Source organism: Macrobrachium nipponense, chromosome 7 (assembly GCF_015104395.2).
Source record: "Macrobrachium nipponense isolate FS-2020 chromosome 7, ASM1510439v2, whole genome shotgun sequence".
In the NCBI taxonomy this organism is placed as follows: Eukaryota; Metazoa; Arthropoda; class Malacostraca; order Decapoda; family Palaemonidae; genus Macrobrachium; species Macrobrachium nipponense.
The window spans coordinates 49,974,522-49,997,954 of record NC_061109.1 but is presented as its reverse complement, the minus strand read 5'-3'; the positions used below and the strand labels follow the sequence as shown (position 1 = coordinate 49,997,954).

General features: G+C 42.0%; 1 protein-coding gene across 1 annotated transcript in view; it reads right to left on the bottom strand.

Moving 5' to 3' along the window:
* Positions 1-23,433, bottom strand: part of LOC135216964 (intermembrane lipid transfer protein Vps13-like) — an 840,085-nt gene that overhangs the window by 68,059 nt on the left and 748,593 nt on the right. Inside the window, 2 exon segments of the mRNA XM_064252490.1 lie at positions 2,722-2,859; positions 15,445-15,559. Of these exon segments, the coding sequence (XP_064108560.1) occupies positions 2,722-2,859; positions 15,445-15,559 (253 nt within the window).

Genomic DNA, 23,433 nt, shown 5'->3' with positions numbered 1-23,433 from the left:
TCGATTTTTCAAATGTTTATGCTTTTAGGTTTAAAATGTGTATGAAAATATATTACGTAAAGGTATTTTCATTTTTGTACAGAAATAAGATACAAATTAAGGCAGCCTTTGTAACTACGCCACGTGTCAGGGGATGGTTTTTCATGTTCGTTCTTGTCCACCAGTTCCGAAAAATGCATTGTGTTATTTTATTAATTATGCATCTTTTCCATAAATCCTTTAAAAAGTTATACATTATTTCACTGTATCCAAGAATATATTGTATGTATTCTCATATTATTGTATTTTAAAATACTACGGCAAACTTAAGCCCGTATTCCGCGGAGCGGCCAATGTTGTGGTTTGAAATCAGCTGATGAATACGAGTTTGTTTCACCATAACGCAATTCTGAGCGAATGCTCTCGCTTCTAGTTAGCATAAACGAATATCTATATACTTGACTTATATGAGACAAAGTTATTTTTCCTTATACAGCGTGTTTTTAGGTGGAAATATTTATTGAATATGTCTCGTTGTGAATGTGAACTACTATTTTTTTCGTTAACAGATTACGTTGGCGGCATGTTTATTGCGTAAAAAATTACGTGATTCTGTTCGCAATAATCCTTTACATCATCGTAATACGAACTTTACGTTATTTATCTTATATCGGCGTGAAACCAACAGTAAAATGTGTTCTTTCAAGCACAGTAGTTTTGAATAAAATTATTTTATCCCAATTTTATCTACAGTTGTGTGTGATGGCAGACGTTTACTGCAGTTTTATCCTTGTTGCCGATGTACGATAATAGTCATTAGCAGCTTGAACAGTTTTCTCAGCTTCAGTTATAACTAGGTTTAAATTTAACAGTATATTTCCCAATTGATCTTTAATCTATATTGATCTCTGATCTATAGCGAATAAAGTTATTACATTAAGATATCTCAGTTCTATTCTATACATAACACCATTTATAACAAATACGGCAATGTTGCACTGTAGTACGATGATCGAAATACAAGCCAAACAAGATGTTATACAGTTCGGTTGTACTTAGAAAAAAAAAAAAAAAAAGTTGTTTCTCATTCGGTTGTTCATGGCTGTACACGTTCACGCAACGAGTATAACGTTAAAACCATACTTTCATCATTCTCTTTTGCTGTTATTGAACTTATGTAACTAGAAGATGATTAAAGTTAGGCCATTGTAATTTGATCTCTCATAAAATCGAACTATCGTAAGACTAATGATCGTAACCTGAACACTACAGCTACAAGTACACTGTACAAACTTTATTATATCTTTACATACTCTAGACACCCACATGTACTGTACAGTAAATTCTATAGTACTATACTGCATAAATATAATTTTACTTATTGCGCCGTTGTGGGATTACGGCGCCTTTCACTTTTCTAGAGTTTCGAAAGAAGGTGTGTGGCGGCCGTAGGCTTTAAAATCGCTCAGCGTCGAAAATCGCTTGGTGTTGGTGGCCAGGAACGGAACCCCTGCCGCTAACCGAGGGCCGCCTGTATTGCAAATAGTTCCTTGTTGGACGAGTGAGTTACATATGTGCCTATCAATTTGGTAGCCTGAGTTGACTCCCCGCTACTGCCAAAGCAGAACTAGAAGAATTTATTTCTGGTAATAGAAATTCATTTCTCCATATAATGTGGTTCATATCCCACAGCTGAGTAACCAATTGGTTCCTAGCCCTGTAATAAAATCTAATCCTTCCGGCCAGCCCTAGGAGAGATGTTAATCAGCTCAGGGGTCTGGTTAAACTAAAATACAGTATACTAGAAGCAAAAACAGTAAATGGTATAGGCTAGCCTGTACTTACAGGATAGGATACTTTAATTGCTTATCAAGTTAAGAGATTGTTTTAAAAAATATGTAATTTTAGGTTTACGTTAAAGGATATTTTCATTACTTCTAAGAATTTATTTTCTGAGGTATAAGGCTAACTGGTACCTTCAGCCCACATGCATGAAGTGTTCCTGTTGCTAGATTGTTGTTTCAGATTGATGTTGCTTTAAAGGATAAGCTATTTCCACTTTCACTGTTACTGTGCAGTATGGGATACATATGAATACTGATGGTTTTTATGGATACAGTTTGCCTTACAGCCCAGTCTAGTTAATTATAGTAGCATATGGTGTGTTGAGTTAACCATAGTGTTTCAGCCCTGAAAGACCTTATAGGTCCAGTGCTTGGCCTTTGGCCTAAATTCTATACAGTATTCTATTCTATTCTAATGAATAATCCACATAAAGTAGTGATAACGATTAAACATTTACTATGTGATGTCCAAAGTATAATCAGCAGACTATCAACATCTGAAAACTAATCCATCCTTGAAATTTTGTCAGAAGCTTCAAAATTTGAAATTAATCCACTTATACGTATAAAGTTTTTGAAAAACTGTAGCTTCATTGACAAAATAAAAAAAAATGAATCGATAAAAATAAAAACAAATCCTTCGGGACAGCCCTGTGAGGGCTGGTAACAGTTCAGTGTTCTCATAGAACTATTTTAAAAGTGGTAGTAGTATTTAAAGGGGTTCTTGAAACCTAAACCCCACAACATAAATCGACAACTGTCTTCATTATTTTGGTACACAAGCAATATGAAAGTAACAAGATAATAAACATAATTCCTGTTTCACATAACCATCTAGTACTGTGTACCAGATCACTACAAATTAAAAATAATATAAAAAAGGACTGGAAGAACATACCTTAATATGTCCCATGATATCATTACGTGTAACAAACATTACACGTTTGTCTGTTCCTATTAATACTGACTTGCTACCTGTCACATATGCATGAGCAACATAAACGTCTGTCTCAGCATATCGACCTTTTTCCAATTCCTGAAAGTAATAAGTATAGAGATAAACAAGAACCAGAATACTTCTAGGAAATAAAATATAATTATGACAAAAATCAATAACATAGGGTGTTCAAACACATTGTAGTGATTATTTAAAAACTGTGGAAAAAGTTAAACTATCAAATTCTAAGGTAATTTGCATTTTTCTTAACATATGAACCTACACTTTCATAAATGGAGGAATTACACTTAAGAAGCCTTGGTTGTCACTGAATCACATAAAAAAATAAATAATTAGGCCAACAATCCCACTGCAACCTGGGTCAGCCCTGACCCTTCTATTGTCAACAGCTGTTCAGCTCCACAGATGGGAGAGATCAGTACTATGCAGGGTGGTATATGGAGGGTAAAACTCTACAGTACATATAAAAGCATAGGTTCATATATTAGGAAAAATACAAATTGCTTCAAAATTTGGTATTTCTTCTGTCATGAAGGAGGGGGCAGAAAATATCCTTTCAATTGCCAAGCTAGGGTCAAAGGGTTCTAAGCTTCCACCAAAAACTCTGGCATTAAAGTTGGCCCAAGGGAATATCTCCCCTGGGTGCATAAGACAACGTATGAGAGGGGTTGCCATTCCCTTACTCTCTTGATCGAAGCCAAGGCCAGGAGGAACACAGTCAGGGTTAGGTTACACTACAGTCATTAGACCTACACCTGCTACAAGTACAATGGGGATCTAAATTCAAGGCAGGCAGGAAACGAGAGCAGGCATTTTCTGTGAGGCTTGGGAAGTTTAGACAACTAAAAAAAAAATCACTATCACAATGAACACAAACAAAAAAGAAAGAAAAATCACAATTTTTGACAGTAAATTGCATTTTTCCTAACTATACAAACCTGAGGTCCTTTACATAAGGAATTACTATTTAGCGCCAGCTGGACCGGTCAAAAGATTTACTAACAAGGTAGGTCGGCAGTAACTGCTTGTCAGATGGTCGGGAGTCCGGCCCGACTGGAGGTAAACATATCACTTTGCTTTAGGCCCAGGAACAGAGTGAGGGGTGGCATGAGGTGGGACTATATGTAAAGGACCTCAGGTTTATATAGTTAGGAAAAATACAATTTACTTTCAAAAATTGTGATTTGTTCCAACACATTATACAAACCCTTGGTCCTTTACATAAGTAAGACTCACTTATTGGTGGGTGGAATCTGAGTCTTGTGAACAGACTAGTGTTCACCCAACCTGGGTTCCTTCCCTGGTCGTAAGAGCAGAGGAAGGGATTCTAGCCTCTGTCCAACTGATCGGAGTGTGCACTGCAAGATCAATTGTCAGACCTCTGGACCAATTCATAAGAGGGAGGCAAGCATACCTCTTATGAATAGCAAGGAAGAACTAGGTCCTGAGTAAGAAGCCAAATAAGTATTGGATTTCTTTCTTACTGGCGTCCGCTTCCCCCACCTTGCTAGGGAAGGGACGGATAAACGCTTCTACCCCTAATGAAAGGGATAGAATGCAGCTCCGTTATGTAGCTTACCTGCATCGTCGTCCTGTCCAGTGTTGTGACGACCACTACCCACTGCACGCAGGGAGAGGGAAGATATACTGGTACTATACTGCTGCAGAGGACTGTCTGAGGTATCCAGCCATCTCTGTTGCTGCTCGGCGAGAAAACCTCTAGCTCGCAGCGATGGTGGATAACTGCCAGCCATGAAGACACAAGGAATGAACTGCCTGGTCGTACCGTTCTACATGCGGTTGACACAGCAGGTTGTGTCATGGAGAAATCTCTTGCATTGTCTCCGAGAGAAGAGCCAGCAGGTCCGGAAACCCATTTGGGTGCCACCAGAATCATCCTAAGATTGCTGGTGACCAGCACCCTGCTGATCACCTTGTGAATCAGGCAGAACGGGGGGGAAAGGCATAGACTACGAGGTTGTCCAAGGATGAAGCCCGTCCTCTGCAGCTGCCCATGGGTCCGGCATGACTGAGAAGAAAACCTGAAGTTTTCTGATGTGCCGGGTGGCTAACAGATTCACTACTGGACGCCCCCACAGGTCGAAGAGCCTTTCCGCCTCGTCTGGGTGAAGAGATCATTCGGTACCAATCACCTGATTCTGGCAGCTGAGCTTGTCTGCCACTACTTTCTTCTTGCATGGAATGTGTCTGGCTGACAGCTCTACCGAGTGAGCTATGGCCCACTCATGCAACTGCATCATCAACCAGTGCAACGGGAGGGACACTAGGCCCCCTGTCAATTAACGTATGCCACTAGCGTGGTGTTGTCGCTCATCAATACCACTGAGTGTCCCATCAGTCAGTTGTTCCAGGAACTCTTGGAGTGCGAGGAACGCAGCCATGACTTCCAGGAAGTTGATGTGAAGGTGCTTGTCGTGATGGTTCCACACTCCTGTAACCAGCAACTCTTCCAGGTGTGCAGCTAATAAGAGGTCCCTGTTGTCTAGGTACCAGGCCAGGACCTCCCTTACTTCCTCCGTGAGAGGAACCAGGAAGGATGTCCCGTGCCTGTGAACAGCACTCCTTTAGTCTCACTGAAGAGACCACAGGTGAAGATGGCCATGAGCCTCCCTGAACCTGCTGATTCGTGAGTCTGCGGGGAAGGCTCGTGCTGCTACAGATCGATCAGCATGCTCATGAATTTATCCTCTGCTGGGTTCGAGATCCAACTTCGACATTTACCACGATCCCCAGATCGCGGCGTAAGTCAAGGGGTCAATCTCTGTCCTGTAGCAACTGTGAGCAGGAGCTTGCCAGGACCACCACCAGAGTGAACACTCACATGAACACCTGTGGGTGGTTGAGAGACCAAAACAAAGTGCCCTGAATTGGTACACTGTCCCATCGAGGATAAAGGGTAGGTACTTCCTGGAGGACTGGTGGATGGGTATTTGAAATACGCATCCTTCAGGTCCACCGAGAGCAGGAAATTGTTCTCCCTGATGGAATCCAGCACTGAGCGTGCTGTTTCCATCATGAAGCGAGTCTGGCAAACTAAACGGTTCAAGGGAGAGAGATCTATCATCAGTCTCCAGTCCCCGTAGACTTCTCCACCATGAAAAGTTGGCTGTAGAAACCTGGTGACTGATCTCACGCGATCTCCACAGCCGCTTGCTCAGCATGGTCTTACTTCTTTGTCAGTGTTACGTCCCTGGCAGCACCGGGGGCGTACGTCTGAAGGTGGACAGGGTGTTCCGACAGCAGGTGAGGGGGAACACCGTCCCTAGCATTTCCCTCTCTTCCCCTTCCACTTAGCTCCACTCCTGCGAGAGAAGGAGGCTTGAGAGGAGGGCTGATGCTCACTTCTCGAAGCAAAAGAGGAAGGCTGGGTCTTACCTCGCGCTACCCTCGACGGTGCTGACGTCTTAGGAGCGGAGAAAGGGCTAGCCAACTCCAAGGCTTGGTTGCAGTTCAACAAGACTCTCAAGAAGGCTTCGTAACTGCATGGTGTACTAAGCGGTCACTGTTCTCAGCTCTCCGGTTTTCCACCGCAGCGTCCACCATCTCTCTGCCGAAGAGAGAGGAGGAACCCATCAATGGTCCATTACGTAGACCCAGCATCACTTCATGACCAGCAGCTCTGGTTACTCGAGTCAGGAATAGGTCCCGTCTCCTCCGAACCAGTTTGGCCCACAGGTTGGCCATCTGGTGGGCAAGTTAGGAGATGGCCCTCCCTCCAGACGCAGAGTCTCTCGAACGCCGAGTCTTACTCGGGAACGATAGGTCCCGAGGACGCTGCGACTCTGGATACCGCAAGGGACTACAGATCCAGCCAGAAGACGGCCCGGAAAGCTGCCATGGCAGTGGCTATCAGGGCCGATGCCTCTTGCTGTGAGAACCAGAGGTTCTCAAACAGCAGGTGAAGAAGAGGCACTCCCGGAGTTAGACGAGCTATCTCCAGATAAACCTGCTTGGTTGGCAACGGGTCTACCAAAGGCACGTAGAAGCGCCGCTGACGAGGCAGAGGAGGGGGAAACATCATGTCTGACCAGCTGGACCTGAGTGAGTCCTCCTGTCCGGAGACAAGGGTGTTCACCTGGTCCAACACACCATCGGCCAAGGAAACTGGGGTAGTCCCACCGTCACTCTGGGTTCTTCTCCTCAGAACCCCAGAATGACTCCAACCTCAACGGAGGGTCAGAGGGAGCAACCACCGATCCTTCCCCGAGGTTGTTGTGCTGACGAATCAGCACAATGACCTCTGTAAGGACCTCTGTATCTCAGGGTGATCGCATCCTGAGGCGATGGACCGTCAGGTCCATCCAGGCCAATCACCTCCCGAGACACTCTTCCTTCAGGAGGAAGAACGTGGAGGAAGAACCTCGCCAGACCCCTCGTGGTCTCCTCCAACCATTTGAGTGTACGATCTGCTAGGTCCAAGGACCGAGCCAGGCTTGTAGGCTCTCGTGGCCGGACCGTAAGGAGTGCACTCCTCACAGTCACTCCTGTTTGCCTGGCTCCTCCCGGTGAAGCCTAAGGAAGTTGAAGGGACAGGTGAGGAAGACCTGACGCTCCTGCCCTGCCTACCAGCAGAACTAGCAGGCTGGGAGGACTGCAGGCGATTGAGCTGCAGGTCTGGACCAGCAGTCTCCTTATGGAGAAGCGCTGGACCGAGGACGGTAGCATCGGTCTCGTGCGTTAGGGGAGCTGTCACCAGCTGTGCGAGCTGCCTGGTCCTGGTGGGAGCGACGGTCAGGTGACTGGTAGTGTCCATTAACGTGGTGAGAGCAAGCACTGTCCTCACGATGTGCCACGGTACCAGAAACAGCCGAGGCTGGTCCTGGTCCTGGTGGTGGTGGTGGGAAGGGGGGGGGGAAGGGGGGGGGGCGGCCCTCTTTACAGCCTCAACACGTGGATGATCTGGTGGGACCATCACTCAACCCTGGGAACCAGGGGATTGCTGCGAGAGCGATCCGCTGGTCTGGCGAGAGTCACCTGAGTGACTACTACCAACCCTCCGCTCCGTGCCTGGATCCTGACGGTGAGCATGCTCAGTCGTCTGGTTCCTGGCTGCACGATCACTAGTAGGTGATCGTACACTTGGTGACGCTTGCGAGTGAGCCTCGAGAGCGGCTGAGACGGTTCCGGTCCAGAGGTGGATCCTCTGGAGCTGGGAGCAGAGGTACTGCTGGTACCTCCACAGTCCCAGTCTTCCTCTTCCCTGAGGAAGGAGAAACGGGCCCCGTTCCCGAAGGAACAAAAGGACCAACGGAAGACCACCTGTCCCGCCAGAGCGGGACAAACCCTTAGAAGTTTCTAAGCGTGGCCACCTTCTTCTTCTTCTTCAGCTGAGGGGCCTTGGAAGTCGAAGGGGAAGAGGCGGCAGAAGACGACGACGACAACTTTCATCTTCTTCCTGGACTACTTCTTTGCCAGCTTCCTCAGGATGGCAGACAGGTCCCCCATCCAGGATGGAGCTGGGGCAGTTGCGGTGGCAACAGGGCTGTCATGGTAATTGCTTCATAGCAAAGAATTACGAGTTAAAGGAAAGGAAAACGCATCTCCCAGAAGGTCTGCAGCAAAGAGGCATTTGCGGTTGTTCTGGAATCGTCGGGCATGTTGTGGAGCGCAGCACGCGCCGAAGTGTCGTGAGAAACTCAGCAAAATATGATGCAAATTTCCATCGAGATTCTTCTAAATCGTTCCCATCATCTCGGGAGTCTGACTCTCGCTGGTAGCCCCGCCCCCAGATTGCTGTATAAATACGGCTGACAAAATAGGAGGAAGTAGATCATCAGTAGGAGTCACAGATCAGATAATCAGTGAGAGACCAGGAGAGAGATCAATGAGAACTCAGCAGCAGAGATCAGAGATCTTCAGAGAGAGATAAGAGAAGAAGAAACCGATGAAGGATCAGAGAGGAAAAGTCGCTCGAGAGTTGGTTGAATTCTGGATAAGTCGTCGTCAGGAGTGGACGACCGAGATATTTTCGACATTGAGCAAGCCTTGAGAGTAGAAACTTTCTACTAGAGATTTCGAGGAGTTCCTGCCCTTCGAGTATCAAGAATAGACATTGCCTTCCACAGTACGGAGTCAAGAAGAAGACTAAAGTTCCACCGTTCTCCTTTGTGAAGCCATCGCTTCGAGTCGCAAAACTGGCCAGCAAGTATTTGAATTACCTCACTTCTTCCCCAGTTCACGCTTTGTAAGATTTTGCCTTTTTTATGCAAATAGGAGATACCATTCTGCATTTCTCTTTGTTAGTAAGCTTGTACATAAACCTTTGTTGTGTTAGTGTTTCTTTCTATATTCGTATCCCCAGTTTCAACTGTTGGTGTTGAATTCTTTTTGTTTATTTTCATATCGAACCTGGAACAGATCTCTCTCGGTCCGTGACAAGGGCCCAACCCCACCTGTCCGGAAGGACCTGTGGGCAGTAGCACTTCCATGGGCAGGTACAGAGGCAGCAGGTATGACGACAGCTACAGGAGGACGATCCAAAGGGAAGCTCTTCAAGCACTCGAAGTCATCCTTCCGCTCCGTGCCTGGATCCTGACGGTGAGCGTGCTCAGTCATCTGGTTCCTGGCTGCACGATTACTGGTAGGTGACTGTACACTCAGTGACGCTCGCGAGCAAACGGCTGAGATGGTTTCCGGTCCGGAGCTGGTACCTCCACGGTCCCCGTCGTCTTCTTCCCTGGGAAAGAGAGGCAGGCCCTGTTCCCGGAGGAACAGGAGGAACAGGAGGACCAGCGGAAGACCCACCTGTCCCACCGGAGCGAGACAGATAAGTGTACACCAGGTGCTGTGGTGAAACAGCCCCTGAAAACTTGGAGTGCCCATAAGACTCAGAGATCGCCACACCTGCTGAAGATCTCCACCCGCAGAGGCAGACACACCTGAGGGAGCAACAGTCGGGTGGGGGAGGGGGGTCCTGTTCGCTCAGAGGGGGAATGATCCCACCCTGAGCAGACCGAAGCCCCAAGTACAACTCCAGGTCGGGGTGTTACACTCCTTCCTCTGCACTCGACACATCAAGCAAAGAGGTGGAGAGGACACATTTCCCAAAGGGGAGAGTCATACACGGGAGCTGACTGATTATATATTGTATAATTGTTATTGGTATTTTATGCATTGTTGAAATATGGTGGGTGTCCTATATATGGACAGCATATGGTTGATTCTAGAAGGTGTCTGTTGAAGTATTTAAGTTGTGTTGTGACGTCATAGACAAGATGGTGGTGGCGTCGGGGGGATGTAAACAATAACACGGGGTAGTAGAAGGCACGTGCTGGTGGTGTATGGTTGGTAGGAGAGAGCTTTCTGTCTGGTAAGAGTTTTTGGGTCGTAAGTCTTGCTGTGCTGTTGTTCTAAGGTGATTTCTGGAGTATACTGAAGTTGGAGAACGCATGCAGGTGGGTAGATTATTCATTTGTGTGAATAAAAGGGGTTAGGCTAGGCTAAAATTCAAACTGGTAGCAGAGCGTGGTTGATCATAGATGCCTGGATCCGACAGTGAACAAAGGGTGACTACTACTAGATGGAGAAGGGAATGTCCTAGGTTTAGCGGGATACAAGAAGAATACAAAGAATGGAAAGGTCAAGTTGAAGATTGGCTATTGTTGTATGGAGAAGATACAAAATACCCGGCGATAGAAATGAGAATGAGCTTAAAAGGGAAAGCCCGAGAACTAGTGGAAGGATTAGATAGAGATAAACTTACTGGTATAGAGGGTCCAAAGTTAATCCTAGAGAAACTAGATAAAGCCTATCTAAAAGACTCAGTAATGGAGAATTATGGCAGAATAAAAAGATACATTCTAATAAGAAGAGAATCTAGTGAAAAGATGGCGGACTATTTAATTAGATACGAGAAGGCAGCATCTGAGTGTGAAAGAGCAATGGGGAAAGGTGCGCTTGAAGGGGAAGTCAAGGGTTTATCATGTAATACAGCAATCAAATCTCACGGAAGAAAATAAAAAAACAAATGGTATTATCGGTTTGTGGGCAAGAAAAGCTAGAGTACGAAACAGTGTCGCAAACAATGAAAAGACTGTTTGAGGGATTAGGGACTAAAGAGGAACGGAAATGGTGGGGGTCGTCAGAAGGCAATGCCAGTTCTGGGAGAGGGAGGGAAAACCAGAGATATCGGGGAAGATGGAACCGAGGTAGGGGTGGAAGAAATCCTAGAAAACAAAGAAGGGAAGGTAACAGTATGTGCAATATGCAGCTCGGATGGCATTGGGCTAGGGATTGTCCTCAGAATTTTCATAACAGGAAGAAAACTGAAACAAGACTAGAAGAAAATAAACTGAAAACAGAAACTGGGACAGAAGAGGAGGTTTATGTAGGAGAAGGTAATAAAATAGTGGAAGCGTCGTGGGAGGTGGTTGATGCAATTTTGGACATATGGTGTAAATCAACAGTTTGCGGGGAATTGTGACTAGCACGTATTGTAATGGATTTGAGTCAGGAAGAGTTGAGGAGAATGAAGGACACTAGGACAGAGTCTAATATTATTTAATTTTGGTGAGACATCTTATAAGTCCAAAGGAATAATAGAAATACCTGTGATACTAAAAAACAGAAAGTTTATTTGAAGACAGAAATTCTGCAGGGTGATATACCCCGGCTGATAGGTAAGCAAACCATGAGTAAAATGGGTATGACCCTAAATTTAAAAGAAAATTGTGTCAAAATAGAAGTATTAGGGGGAATGAAAGCAGAGTTAAGAGAAGACAAACGGGGTCATTTAAGAGTACCTATGAGGAGGAGGAAGGTAGAAGAATTATTACTGGAGGGTTGGAGGGGAAAGAATCTGGGGGAAATTAAGAACACAATGAAGTAATTACATTTAAAGTTTGGTCACGGAAGTGGAGATAAAATATGGAAGCTAACAGAGGAAGCACAATGGAGTAATGGGTTAATTGAAAAAGAAAAAGAGGAAATAAGAAAGTTACTAACGGAACAGATTAAAAATTGTGAGGTTTGTAAAAGATACAAAAGAAACCCCGCCAAACCAGTAGTAGGCTTTTCTTGGAGTAAAACGTTTAATGAAGTTGTAGCGATGGATGTGGGAGAGATAGAAGAAAGAAAGTTCTTGGTAATAGTGGATATGGCAACGAGGTATTGTCAGGCCTGTTGGATAAAAGATAAGAAACCAGAAACTATAATAAAGACACTTTTTGAGTGCTGGTTTGCTATATTTAGAGCGCCCTCCAAAATATTGTCAGATAATGGGGAGAATTTCAAATGAAAAAGTAAGGAGGATGGCAGAAGATGGAATATTAAGTATTAGCCACAGCATCAGAATCTCCGTGGAGCAACGGATTATGTGAAAAGACCGTAGGCATGATCAAGGGAAGTGTAAGAAAGATGATGGAGGAGGAGGAAGTAGATTGGTCCATAGCATTGAAATGGGTAGTGAGTGCTAGGAACTGCTTAATGAATAATGGAGGTTTCTCTCCCAACCAATTAGTATTTGGAAAAAACCCTTCACTGCCTAACCTAATGGGAGAAGATAGTTCAAGTCCTGCAATCAGAGAAAAAGGGATGGAAGAGGGTATGGTTAGGGACACTGAATGCAATGCACAAGGCCAGAGAAGCGTTTATAAAAAATGAGTCATGTAATAAAATAAGAATAGCATTAAACAAAAACATCAGAGAACATAAATTTGAAGAAGCAGTGGTAGGAGATGAGGTATTCTATAAGAGGGAAAATGAAAATAAATAGAGAGGACCTGCTCAGGTAGTGGAAGTATTGGGGAAAACAATAATAGTCAAACATGGGGATTCTTTAAGAGAAGTAGCTAGGATACATGCGACTAGGATTCAACAACGATCACCAGATACAGAAGAGATATCTGCTAGAATAGATAAATCCCATGGTGTGAAAGGTAGATCAGATGGTCCAAATGAAGGGAAAGTAGATTGGCAAGAAGGAGAGGAGATAATAGTAGGTGGGAGAAGGAATGCAGACACAGAAGAGACTATAGAAAGAGAGGAGGTAGAGGAAACAGTGGAGGATGCTGGGGAAAGTGGGTCAATAGAAGGCGAGTTAATGGAAGAGATACCAAAATTCAAAAAGGGAAATAGAGTTAGAGCAATAAACAACGATACAGGACAAGTAGAACAATGGACTATATTAAGTCTTGCAGGAAAAAGATCAAGCCAAGCATGGGCTGATTCGTACAATGTACAAGACTCACAGTCAGGTGACAAAGGGTGGGTTAACTTGAGGGATTATAGTCAGGTAGAAAAAACTGAAGATGAAGAGGAGGTGTTGCTGAGATTTGAAAATAGAAGCATGATGGAAGCTAAAGAAAAAGAACTTCAAAGTTGGAGAGATAGCCAGGTATATGAGGAGGTAAATGATGTTGGACAAAAAGCTATATCTACAAGATGGATAGTAACTGAAAAGATAAAAGGGGGGGAAAGGATATGTAAAGCAAGATTGGTAGCTAGAGGGTTTGAAAAAGAGATGGCAGGGTGGGAAAAGGACGCTCCCACATGCAATGCTGAAATTTTAAAATTCTGTCTAACCATAATAAAGGTGAAAAATTGGAATTGTTATACATTGGATGTCAAAACTGCATATTTACAAGGTGACGAGATACAAAGAGAAGTGTATTTGAAACCACCGAGGGAAGATGGTTGGATGGGATTATGGAAGTTGAAGAAAACTGTCTATGGGCTCAAGGATGCGGCAAAAGCATGGTATATTGTAAAGTGGTGAAAGTAGTGAAGGAGCTTCTGCCGCATGGTATTGTAAATTGGTGAAAGTAGTGAAGGAGCTTCAAGGTGAGAGAAGTAGACTAGAACCTAATATATTCTTTTGGAAAAAGGGCAATAAATTGAATGGCATTTTGTGTACACACGTAGATGATTTTTGCTAGGGAGGAACTGAAGGATTCTAAAAGGAAACGATTGGGAAATTGAGAGGGAAATTGCAAGTAGGAGAATAAGAGAGTAAAAGGTTCAAGTATATAGTAGCAATAGAGCAGAAGGAGAATAGACTTTCCTTTAATCAGTGGCAGTATATAAATTCTATAAGAGAACCAGAGGCTAGGCTAGAAGATATACAGGTAATAGAGTGCTAGGACAAAAGGAGTTAACTGAGTATCGATCAGTGGTAGGACAGCTAAATTGGGTATCACTACATATGATGCCAGAAATATCATATGATGTTAGCGAATTAAGTAAAGCATTTAAAGAAGGAACAACTCAGGATATGAAGAAGCTTATTAAAATTGTGAGAAAAACTAAGAGCATGATGGGTGAAGTTACAATAAGTGAGATGGAAGAAGAAAGGATTTATTGGGAAGCCTATGCAGACACTTCATTTGGAAACAGAAGATGGCCATACTCAACTGGGTTACATTATTTCCTTGACAGATGGGAAGAGGAGAAGTCCCATATGGTGGAAGTCTAGGAAATCCAGGAGAGTGGCAAAATCCACCATTGAGGCCGAAGCCCTGAGTGTTGGGGAAGCTGTAGATGGATTGATATATTTCAAGCATTTGTGGGAAGAGGTAGTAGGAGGGAGAAATTTAGAAGCTTTGGTTAACACTGATAGTAAAACACTAATGACTGCCATCAAATCGAGCACTGGTGTAAGAAGCAAGAGATTAAAAATACATATTTCAGCAATAAGGGAAACCATTGAATTCCCTCCGTCGGAGGGGAGGGAGAAAGAGATAAGTGTGATTATATATTGTATAATTGTTATTGGTATTTTATGCATTGTTGAAATATGGTGGGTATCCTATATATGGACAGCATATGGTTGATTCTAGAAGCTGTCTGTTGATGTATTTAAGTTGTGTTGTGCCGTCATAGGCTGTGACGTCATAGACAAGATGGCGTCGGCGTCGGGGGGATGTAAACAATAACACGGGGTAGTAGAAGGCACGTGCTGGTGGTGTATGGTTGGTAGGAGAGAGCTCTCTGTCTGGTAAGAGTTTTTGGGTCATAACTCTTGTTGTGCTGTTGTTCTAAGGTGATTTCTGGAGTATACTGAAGTTGGAGAATGTGTGCGGGTGGGTAGATTATTAATTTGTGTAAATAAAAGGGGTTAGGCTAGGCTAAAATTCAAACCGACGAGGAGGGAGAAGAGAAGATAATGTGTCAATCACCAGACGTGTCGAGGGAGAGCTTTCCGACGAAACCTTGGCGGCTCTACGGGGCTTCTTCCTCTTCTGTACAACTTAAGTCAGGCGGGACTCCCGACCATCAGACAAGCAATTACTGCCGAACTACCTTGTTAGTAAATCTTACGACCAGTCCAGCTGGCGCTGAATAGTAATTCCTTATGTAAAGGACCAAGGGTTTGTATAACGTGTTGGAACAAACCATAATGCTAAGTTATAATGCAGGGACAAAAACAACCTGTTTCTTGGAGGAGAGGGCAACAACATGACCTGGTATGAAAGTAGGAAAAGAGAAACTGATGTGTTGTAGCTGGGATGGGTTAAGGAAGGTCAACTGTGCCCTCCTGCTTTCCGCCATCTTGGCTAACTCCTGTTGCCACCAAAATCCTTGTACTGTATTGTTTTTTTTAACTGGACTCCAACCAAAGGTTTGTTCTGTATATGAAAAATATTCATACTGAAAATCTGAAAAATATTCATACTGAAAATCTGAAAAATATTAAGGCGAATTTACCTTTAGCATTTTTGCCCCATCTGCATAGCGTTTAACAAATGGACGAACAATTCCATCTGAACTAATGAATCTTGGAGGACGTCGCTGTGCTATCTCATCTCCAGAAGTAGTTGCCCTAAAATTTGGATGAAACAATAAACAAAGTCAGTAATAGCCACAAAAAATGATCAACCATAGCTACAACTCTGTAAATGGTTGGAAAAAATATATGTATGACCAGTATTACCTGTGGTGTTTTGTAACAAATTACATTATATAGTATATGATTGGGTGACAGTATGCATGAACATACAGATGGGTGGAAAACATTCACATCTGATGGTACTGGAGCTGATGATAGTAATGATGATGAACATGAATGAAAACTACACTGTTATCCTATCCAAATCTTATATTTTTTCCAAGCAATCTATTTTCACTTCCAGTGATGTTCAATTTTCATCAATATAAAAATGGTCACATAACATATATTAGAAGTGATATAAACAACATTTGGTATTTGTCAGGGAATTCTTTATAACTGTTTTTGTCAATTTTGTTTTATTCTTAAATGCTACATTAACTCTAAAAGTTCATAGAAAAGATGGATATCTTTATGACTATTATTATATGGCAGAGTGAGCAGTATTTTTGTTGCATATGTATCTGTTATAATCATAAAAAAAATCTCATTTGCAACTCTTAATGCACTGTCTAATACAGTATCACAAAGTTTGAATTTACTTCTGTATTTCTAATTACATTTATTTCATCATCAGTAAATTCAGGGCTACAGATGTATAATGGTCTTAAAAAATGACAACTTTTCCAAGAAAAGCAAGGAATCTGTGAGATTTGGCAACGCGTGCGTATGTCGGGTGAAAACTGGTCAAAGACCCAGCACCCAGGCTACCGTGTTCAGTCTTTTTCTTAAAGGGGACATTCTGGTTAATAGCCATTAAATTCTGTCAAACAGAACTTTTAATAAGCTAAAAAATGAGCCATTGCTCGAATCTGTATGTAATCTCATTTTTTTACAATTTAATTTCAAATTAGCGCCGAGGTACTTCAATTGAGAGCGGCATTTATCCAGGATTCGACTCTATTGCCATGTGGTAGATTAGTTACGATGACGTAGTGTAGCAGTTGTCTCACAATAACAAGTCCAGCGAAGCACGCGTATTGTATTGTATTCGTCCTCGGTATTGTCCTCATGTTTTAGGTCAATTATCATTCAAATAGCAACAATTATGCCAACTTGAATGGCATTTGGTTGTGCTAATACTTCTGGCAAGTGTCAAAAAGGCATATCATTCCACAGGATTCCGTCAAATAAAGAGAAATAAAGTCGCTGGCCGATGGCTCTTCGAAGGGAGGAAGGATATCAACATCAAAACCTTTACCTATGACACAAACCTTTGTCTGTTCGGACCATTTCTTGCCAACAGACTTAAAAGATGACATTAAGAACAGGTTACAGGTACTATCCTACTTACAACCAAGTTTGGTTCCGACCCACTGGTTGTAAGTCGGAATGGATGTAAGTCGAACCTTAGAAAGTGGCCAACATACTGGGTAGGGTATACTATCAAACCTTTGCTATATAAGTGCCTACTTAGTACTGTAATGTAATGTACAATCATTATTTCAATCTTTTTACCATAATGTACTTCTACTAATACATTTTAATAATTTACGTAATAGTATATATTACGTACAATCAGGCATTGAGTTACAATGGGGTTAGGTTCTTGCATGCATGTCAGAAATCGATTCTTACGTAAATTGGTTTGCAATTTAGTCTACAGTACAGTTAATACCAAATGATGCTGCAGATAGGGCAGGGTAACTCAAACTGATGCTGCCTGAGTGATGAGAGTTCTCATGCCTGAGTGATGAGAGTTCTCATGCCTGAGTGATGAGAGTTCTCATGAGATGGCGCAGTGCCAAGTAACTCAATGGTCAACTGTCTGAAGTAAGGTTGTAAGTACGAGTGGTCGTATGTCAAGTAGGTTGTAAGTCGGATAGTACCTGTATTAGGTATGGCTATGATATTTAAATAATGTTTTGGGAACTTTTCCCTCTGAACAGACCATGGCACCAACGAAGATTAGGGCGGCTATCTACCACTATCTATACTATGGTGTCTCCAATTCTGTGCATTTGAATTGAAATTTATTCTTGTCAATCACCATGTGTGGTGCGATGGGGTGAATGGTAGTTTTCTAAACGTGTTTGTGTGTGTCCATGAATTGATGAAAGCCTTCACTTAGTCCATAGTAACTAGTTTAATTAATGGCGTTTTAGAATTTAGGTCTGTATGCCTAAATAGGCCTTCTTCAGGCTACTTCTTTATTTACCATTTCAATCATATATTTTCAGCTGACAAATACAAACGAAAAGGATATTATCTGAAGATGCTGTGCCCTAGGTTTTTGTTTTTACACATAAAAACTGAAAGAAATAGTTCCGCCTGACGAGCCTACCGCACATGACGTCATGCATAACAGAGGAGCCACACATAAATGGCTGCGCCCTTAGGGCAATAGAAAATTGGTTGTAAAAAATAATAAAACATCCCTTTCAAAAATTCTTTTTTCACCAGAGGTACTTAAATGGAATAATACTACATATGGAACAGCTAAAATGCAACCAGAAGTTCCCCTTTAACCGCCTGGGTGAGAGTCGCAGTTGCTTACTCTCTGCCATTTACCCATTTTTGCTATTTTGCTTGTCTGTGTGTGTGCGCTTGTGTTATTATGGCTTCCTCTGCGTTGTCTCGACCTCGCCAACATATGTGCCTGGGAACTCAAGATTTCCCATGTTGTTTCCTGGCTTCTTTGGCTACGGACCTACACTCCACATGCAGTAGATGTCGTGCTAATGTTTGTACTATAATGAATCCTTGCCTGGAATGTCGTGCCTGGCCTAAATCGCAGTGGAAGTTATTTTATAGTATGAGGGAGCATCATAGAGTTTTTACTCTTCTTCATGGGAAGGGTTTTCATCGCTTCTCCCAGATGCTTCATCTTCTTCCGCAGTCACTCCCAATGATGCTAGAGTTGTTGTGCCTGTTTCTCCTTCCTTTTCTTCCATCCATTCATCATTGGAAGTACTGGGAGGCCCTCAGGCTGATTTAATGTGTAAGTGTCACCCCCTCTTTCTCGGGGGGTTAATCTGCTTCCCGGGAGGGATAAGAGGCTATTTCATCAGTTTCTTCTGTTTCAGGTTTGGAGGCATCCAAAATGGCAGCACTCTGGGCGTTGCTTGGGCTACGGGGTTGGGTTTCCCCACCTCTTTGGAGGGTTTGCCGACACATTTCATGGAAGCTTGCCTCCCCCCTCAGGCCTCCCCAACTCTACCTCCTCCCCCTGGCCTTCTCTACACTGGTGCCCGTGGTCAGCCATTTTGTAGTGCGCTGCCTGAGTATCATCGTATCACTCCGCCAGTAAGGCCTGCCACTAGCTTGGGTCAGGGGGAGGCCGTGACGTCTCTCAGTGCCATTGATGACGTCACTCCCTGTTCCATCGGTGAAATCACTTCCATCGGTGACGTCACTCCCAGTTTCCTTAGTGATGTCTCTCCCTGCTACGTCGGCATCGTCAGTTGTGGCTGCTGCACTGCCTCGCTCCTCTGTGTTGTCATCGTTTGCTTCTGTGATGTCATCGCTGCCTTCCAGGACGTATCCTCTTCATCCGTTGTCATCTGCGTCCTCTCTTGCGGTATCCGTCTGACGCTTTATGACAAGGCTGATTCTTAGGAGATTGGACCTCTCTGCTGAGAAGGCTGTGAGCAAACGTGTTGCATCACCTCCCCCCTCTCCTGCCAAGAGGGTGTGTAAGGATGGAATGCTGTCTTCCTCCTCTCCATCACACCCATCTCTGCTACGTTGGCGTATCAAGCGTTTGAGTGAAGAACAGCATATCCATGTTCCTGAGAGTGTTAGTGTTTCGTCCCCTGTGCAATCTGCTGTGGCTGTGTCATCCTCTTCTTCGGGACACAAGCATGTTGCAACCTCGCACATACATGCGCATGTTGGTGATTTATCTGCTGCTTCTGTTCCGGTCCCTATTTGTCATCATAAGGATCTTAAGGTGCCTATGAAAAGATCAGAAGTTGTAAATGTGAAAGTGATGCAGCCGGGGTGTTTGCCTTCCCCTCCCATTGATGCTGTTCGGGGTTTGACTCTGAGGAATTCTCGTTCTACATCAAGAGTTCGAGATGCTTCTCCGCTGCACGTATTGCAAGTGTTCATAGTAGTGTTCCTAGTGTTGTGATTGGTTCATTGCACGAGTTGGCGCGTGGCCCCAGTCTGGGCAGGTCTTTGGTGTCTGTGTTGGCTGGCGCTTCAGGTTCTTTGGCAGCTGGGTCTGCAATTGGTTTGCATGAGGAAGATGTGTTGGATAAGCCTGCACCTTCTTCTCATTGTCGGTCTCCATTGCCAGAGCAGGAGGAAACAGGAAGACACACAAAGAGTTTTTGTCTTCCTTTACTGAGGTTGTTGATCTCATTTGTGTGCTTTAGCCAGGATAAGAATATACATAGACAGAACTCATTATGTATTACTTATTGACCGCAAGTAATTCAAAAGAGGTGGGCAACCATTATATTCCATTTTCATAGTGAATTCTATTGTCAGCACCAATCCATTTAATTTTATAAATAATTTACATTGTCATTCCCGGGTAAAATACATACAGGCGGCCCGCGGTTAACAGCGCAATCACTCAACGGCGAATCGGTTTTACGGCGGTCGTCAAAAATATTCATTAAAAAATAAGGCATTTTAAAGGTATCTTTACGGCACCAAATTTTCAGTTAACAGCGCCGCTAGCGCCGTTGGTCCAACGAGTTCATACATTTGTAGAAATGCCGTTCAGACCATAAAAGTTATGCAAATTATATTAACCCTCTTAAGCGGAGCCCTAAAAATCAAAACGTCTCCCGTATGCCGGGCCTGGTTTGGAGTGAGCGCGGAAGTGGAAAAAATAATTTTTTCAAAAAATTACAGCGCGCGTACTTTTGAAGATTAAGAGTTTCATTTTTTGGCTCCTTTTTTTGTCATTGCCTGAAGTTAGAATGCAACCATCAGAAATGAAAAATAATATCATTATCATATGTAAATAATGCGATATATGGTAGCTACGAAAAAAAAAAATTCATACATAATTGTATTCAAATCACGCTGTGCAGAAAACGGTCAAAGCTAACCAGTTACTTTTTTTTGCGTTGTATTGTACACTAAATTGCGATCATTTTGATATATAATACATTGTAAAACAATAAAATAGTAACACCGAAAAATATTATCACAAAATGATGTACGAATTCGTAACGCGCGGACGCAAAAAAATATTTTTTTCATTCACCGTAATTCTAAAATAATGTTCTAGGAGACTTCCAATTTTTGTTTCGAATTAAGACAAATGATTGAATATTACGATACTGTAAGAGTTTTAGATTAGAATTGCAGATTTCGACCATTTCAGGACGAGTTAAATTTGACCGAATGTCGAAATTTAATATATATATTTTTTTCATATGCACATATTTCGAAGATGGAAAAAGCTACAACCTTCAATTATTTTTTATTGTATTCTTCATGAATTTGCGCACATTTTTGATATATGAAACTCTATAAAAAGGCTAATATGAAAAGGAGCAAATATTAGGATAATGCCATGTACGTATTTCGGAGACTTGCGGCCGCGAATCGGCGCGCGGAGTGAAGGTAAAATATATTTTTCAAAAATTCACCATAAATCACAATATTGTTTTAGAGACTTCAATTTGTTTCAAAATGAAGAAACATGACGGAATATTACTAGGCCGTAAGAGTTTTTAGCTTACAATTGCGTTTTTCAACTATTTCGTAGAGTCAAATTTGACCGAACGTGGTTTTTTTTTACTATTTATCGTGATTTATATGCAAATATTTCGAAAAAGAGAAAAAGCTACAACATTCATCATTTTTAGTTGTATTACTACATGAAAATTGCGCACATTTTCATATATAAAACTTTATGAAACAGCTAATTTTAAATGGTGCAAACATTTCGACAATCGCACAAAAAAATTCTGATTTTTTTCGGAAGAGTTACCGCGCGAACGTAATTTTTTTTTTTCATAAATTCACCATAAATCAAAATATTGTGCAGAGACTTCCAAGTCGTTGCAAAATGAAGGTAAATGATTGAATATTACTAGAATATAAGAGTTTTAGCTTTACAATGCGTTTTTCGACCATTTCGGTAGAGTCAAAAGCTGACCGAAAGTTGAAATTTTTGCACTTAACGTTATTTATATGAAATATTTCAAAACTGATAAAAGCTACAACCATGGGTTGTCTTTTGTTGTATTGTGCATGAAATTGCGCACATTTTCCATATATAAAAACTTTATGTAACGGCAAATTTAAAAGGGTGAAAACATTAGGACAATCGCACGAAAAAATTTATCGGAAGAGTTATCGCACGAACGTAAGGAAAAAGTTTTTTCATAAATTCACCATAAATCGAAATATTGTGCTAGAGACGTCCAATTTGTTGCAAAATGAAAGGCAAATGATTGAATATTACTATAATATAAGAATTTTAGCTTACAATTGCGTTTCTCGACCATTTCTGTAGAGTCAAAGTTGACCGAAGGTTGAAATTTTTTGCACTTATCGTTATTTATATGAAAATATTTCAAAATTGATAAAAGCTACAATCATGAGTATTTTTTATTTGTATTGTGCATGAAATTGCGCACATTTTCATATATAATACTTCATGTAAAGGATAATTTAAAATGGTGCAATAATTATGTCAAAGTGACGAAATAATTTCCGAGATGTGTCACTGATACTTTTTAGTGCGATAATAAGAAATTCGCGCTTGCGCGCCTGCGTAGCGATTGTAAACAAAACAACGCCATTGATCCGTGAACTCCCAGCATCCCCCAAGGCGCGTGATACAAAAGTTTTCGGCTGGTAGGCCATATAAGTATTTTTCCGCGAAATTTTAAAAAAACTTTTTTGAGCCGACGTATGATACGTCCAATCGGCATACGGGGAGACATTTTGACTCGACGTTTAATACGTCAATCGGAGCGTAAGCGGGTTAACAAATTTTATGGAGAGTTATTACATAGGTATTAGGGTAAAACCTATATGCCTCTGACGCTGTTCTATGCCGAAAATATCGAGTTACATAAGTGCAAAATTTAGCTATGGATGTGTTGATCTATAAATGTTCATGCTTTTATTTAAAATGTTGTTATGAAAATGTATTACGTGAAAGGCATTTTTATTTCTGTACAGAAATAAGATACAAAGGCAGCTTTTGAAACTGCCCTTCACGTTATCAAATACGATGTTTTTTCATGTTCTTTCTTGTGAGCCGCCGCCTGCCGCTCTTCCGAAAATATAGATTTAAAAAAAGTGCAAATTAGTGACCGATGTGTCGATTTTATAAATGTTTATGCTTTTATGTTTAAAATGTGTATGAAAATGTATTACGAATAGAGTATTCTTATTTCTGTGATGAAATATGATAAAAGGGCAGCTTTTGAAACTCCCCTTCAAGTTATCGACTACGATGTTTTTTCAAGTTCGTTCTTGTATGCCGCTCTTCCGAAAATATCGAGTTAAAAAGAGTGCAAATTTAGCGATCGATGTGTCGATTTTTTAAATGTTTATGCTTTTATGTTTAAAATGTGTATGAAAATATATTATGTAAAGGTATTTTTATTTTTGTACAGAAATAAGATACAAATTAAGGCAGCCTTTGTAACTATGCTCCACGTTGTCAGGGATGTTTTTTTTTTCATGTTCGTTCTTGTCCGCCAGTTTTGAAAAATGCATTGTGTTATTTTATTAATTATGCATCCTCTCCATATCCTTTTAAAAAGTTATACATTATTTCACTGTATCCAACGAATATTGTATGATTTCTCATATTATTGTATTTTAAAATACTACGGCAAAAATTTTTAAATTTAAGCCCGTATTCCGCGGAGCGGGCCAAT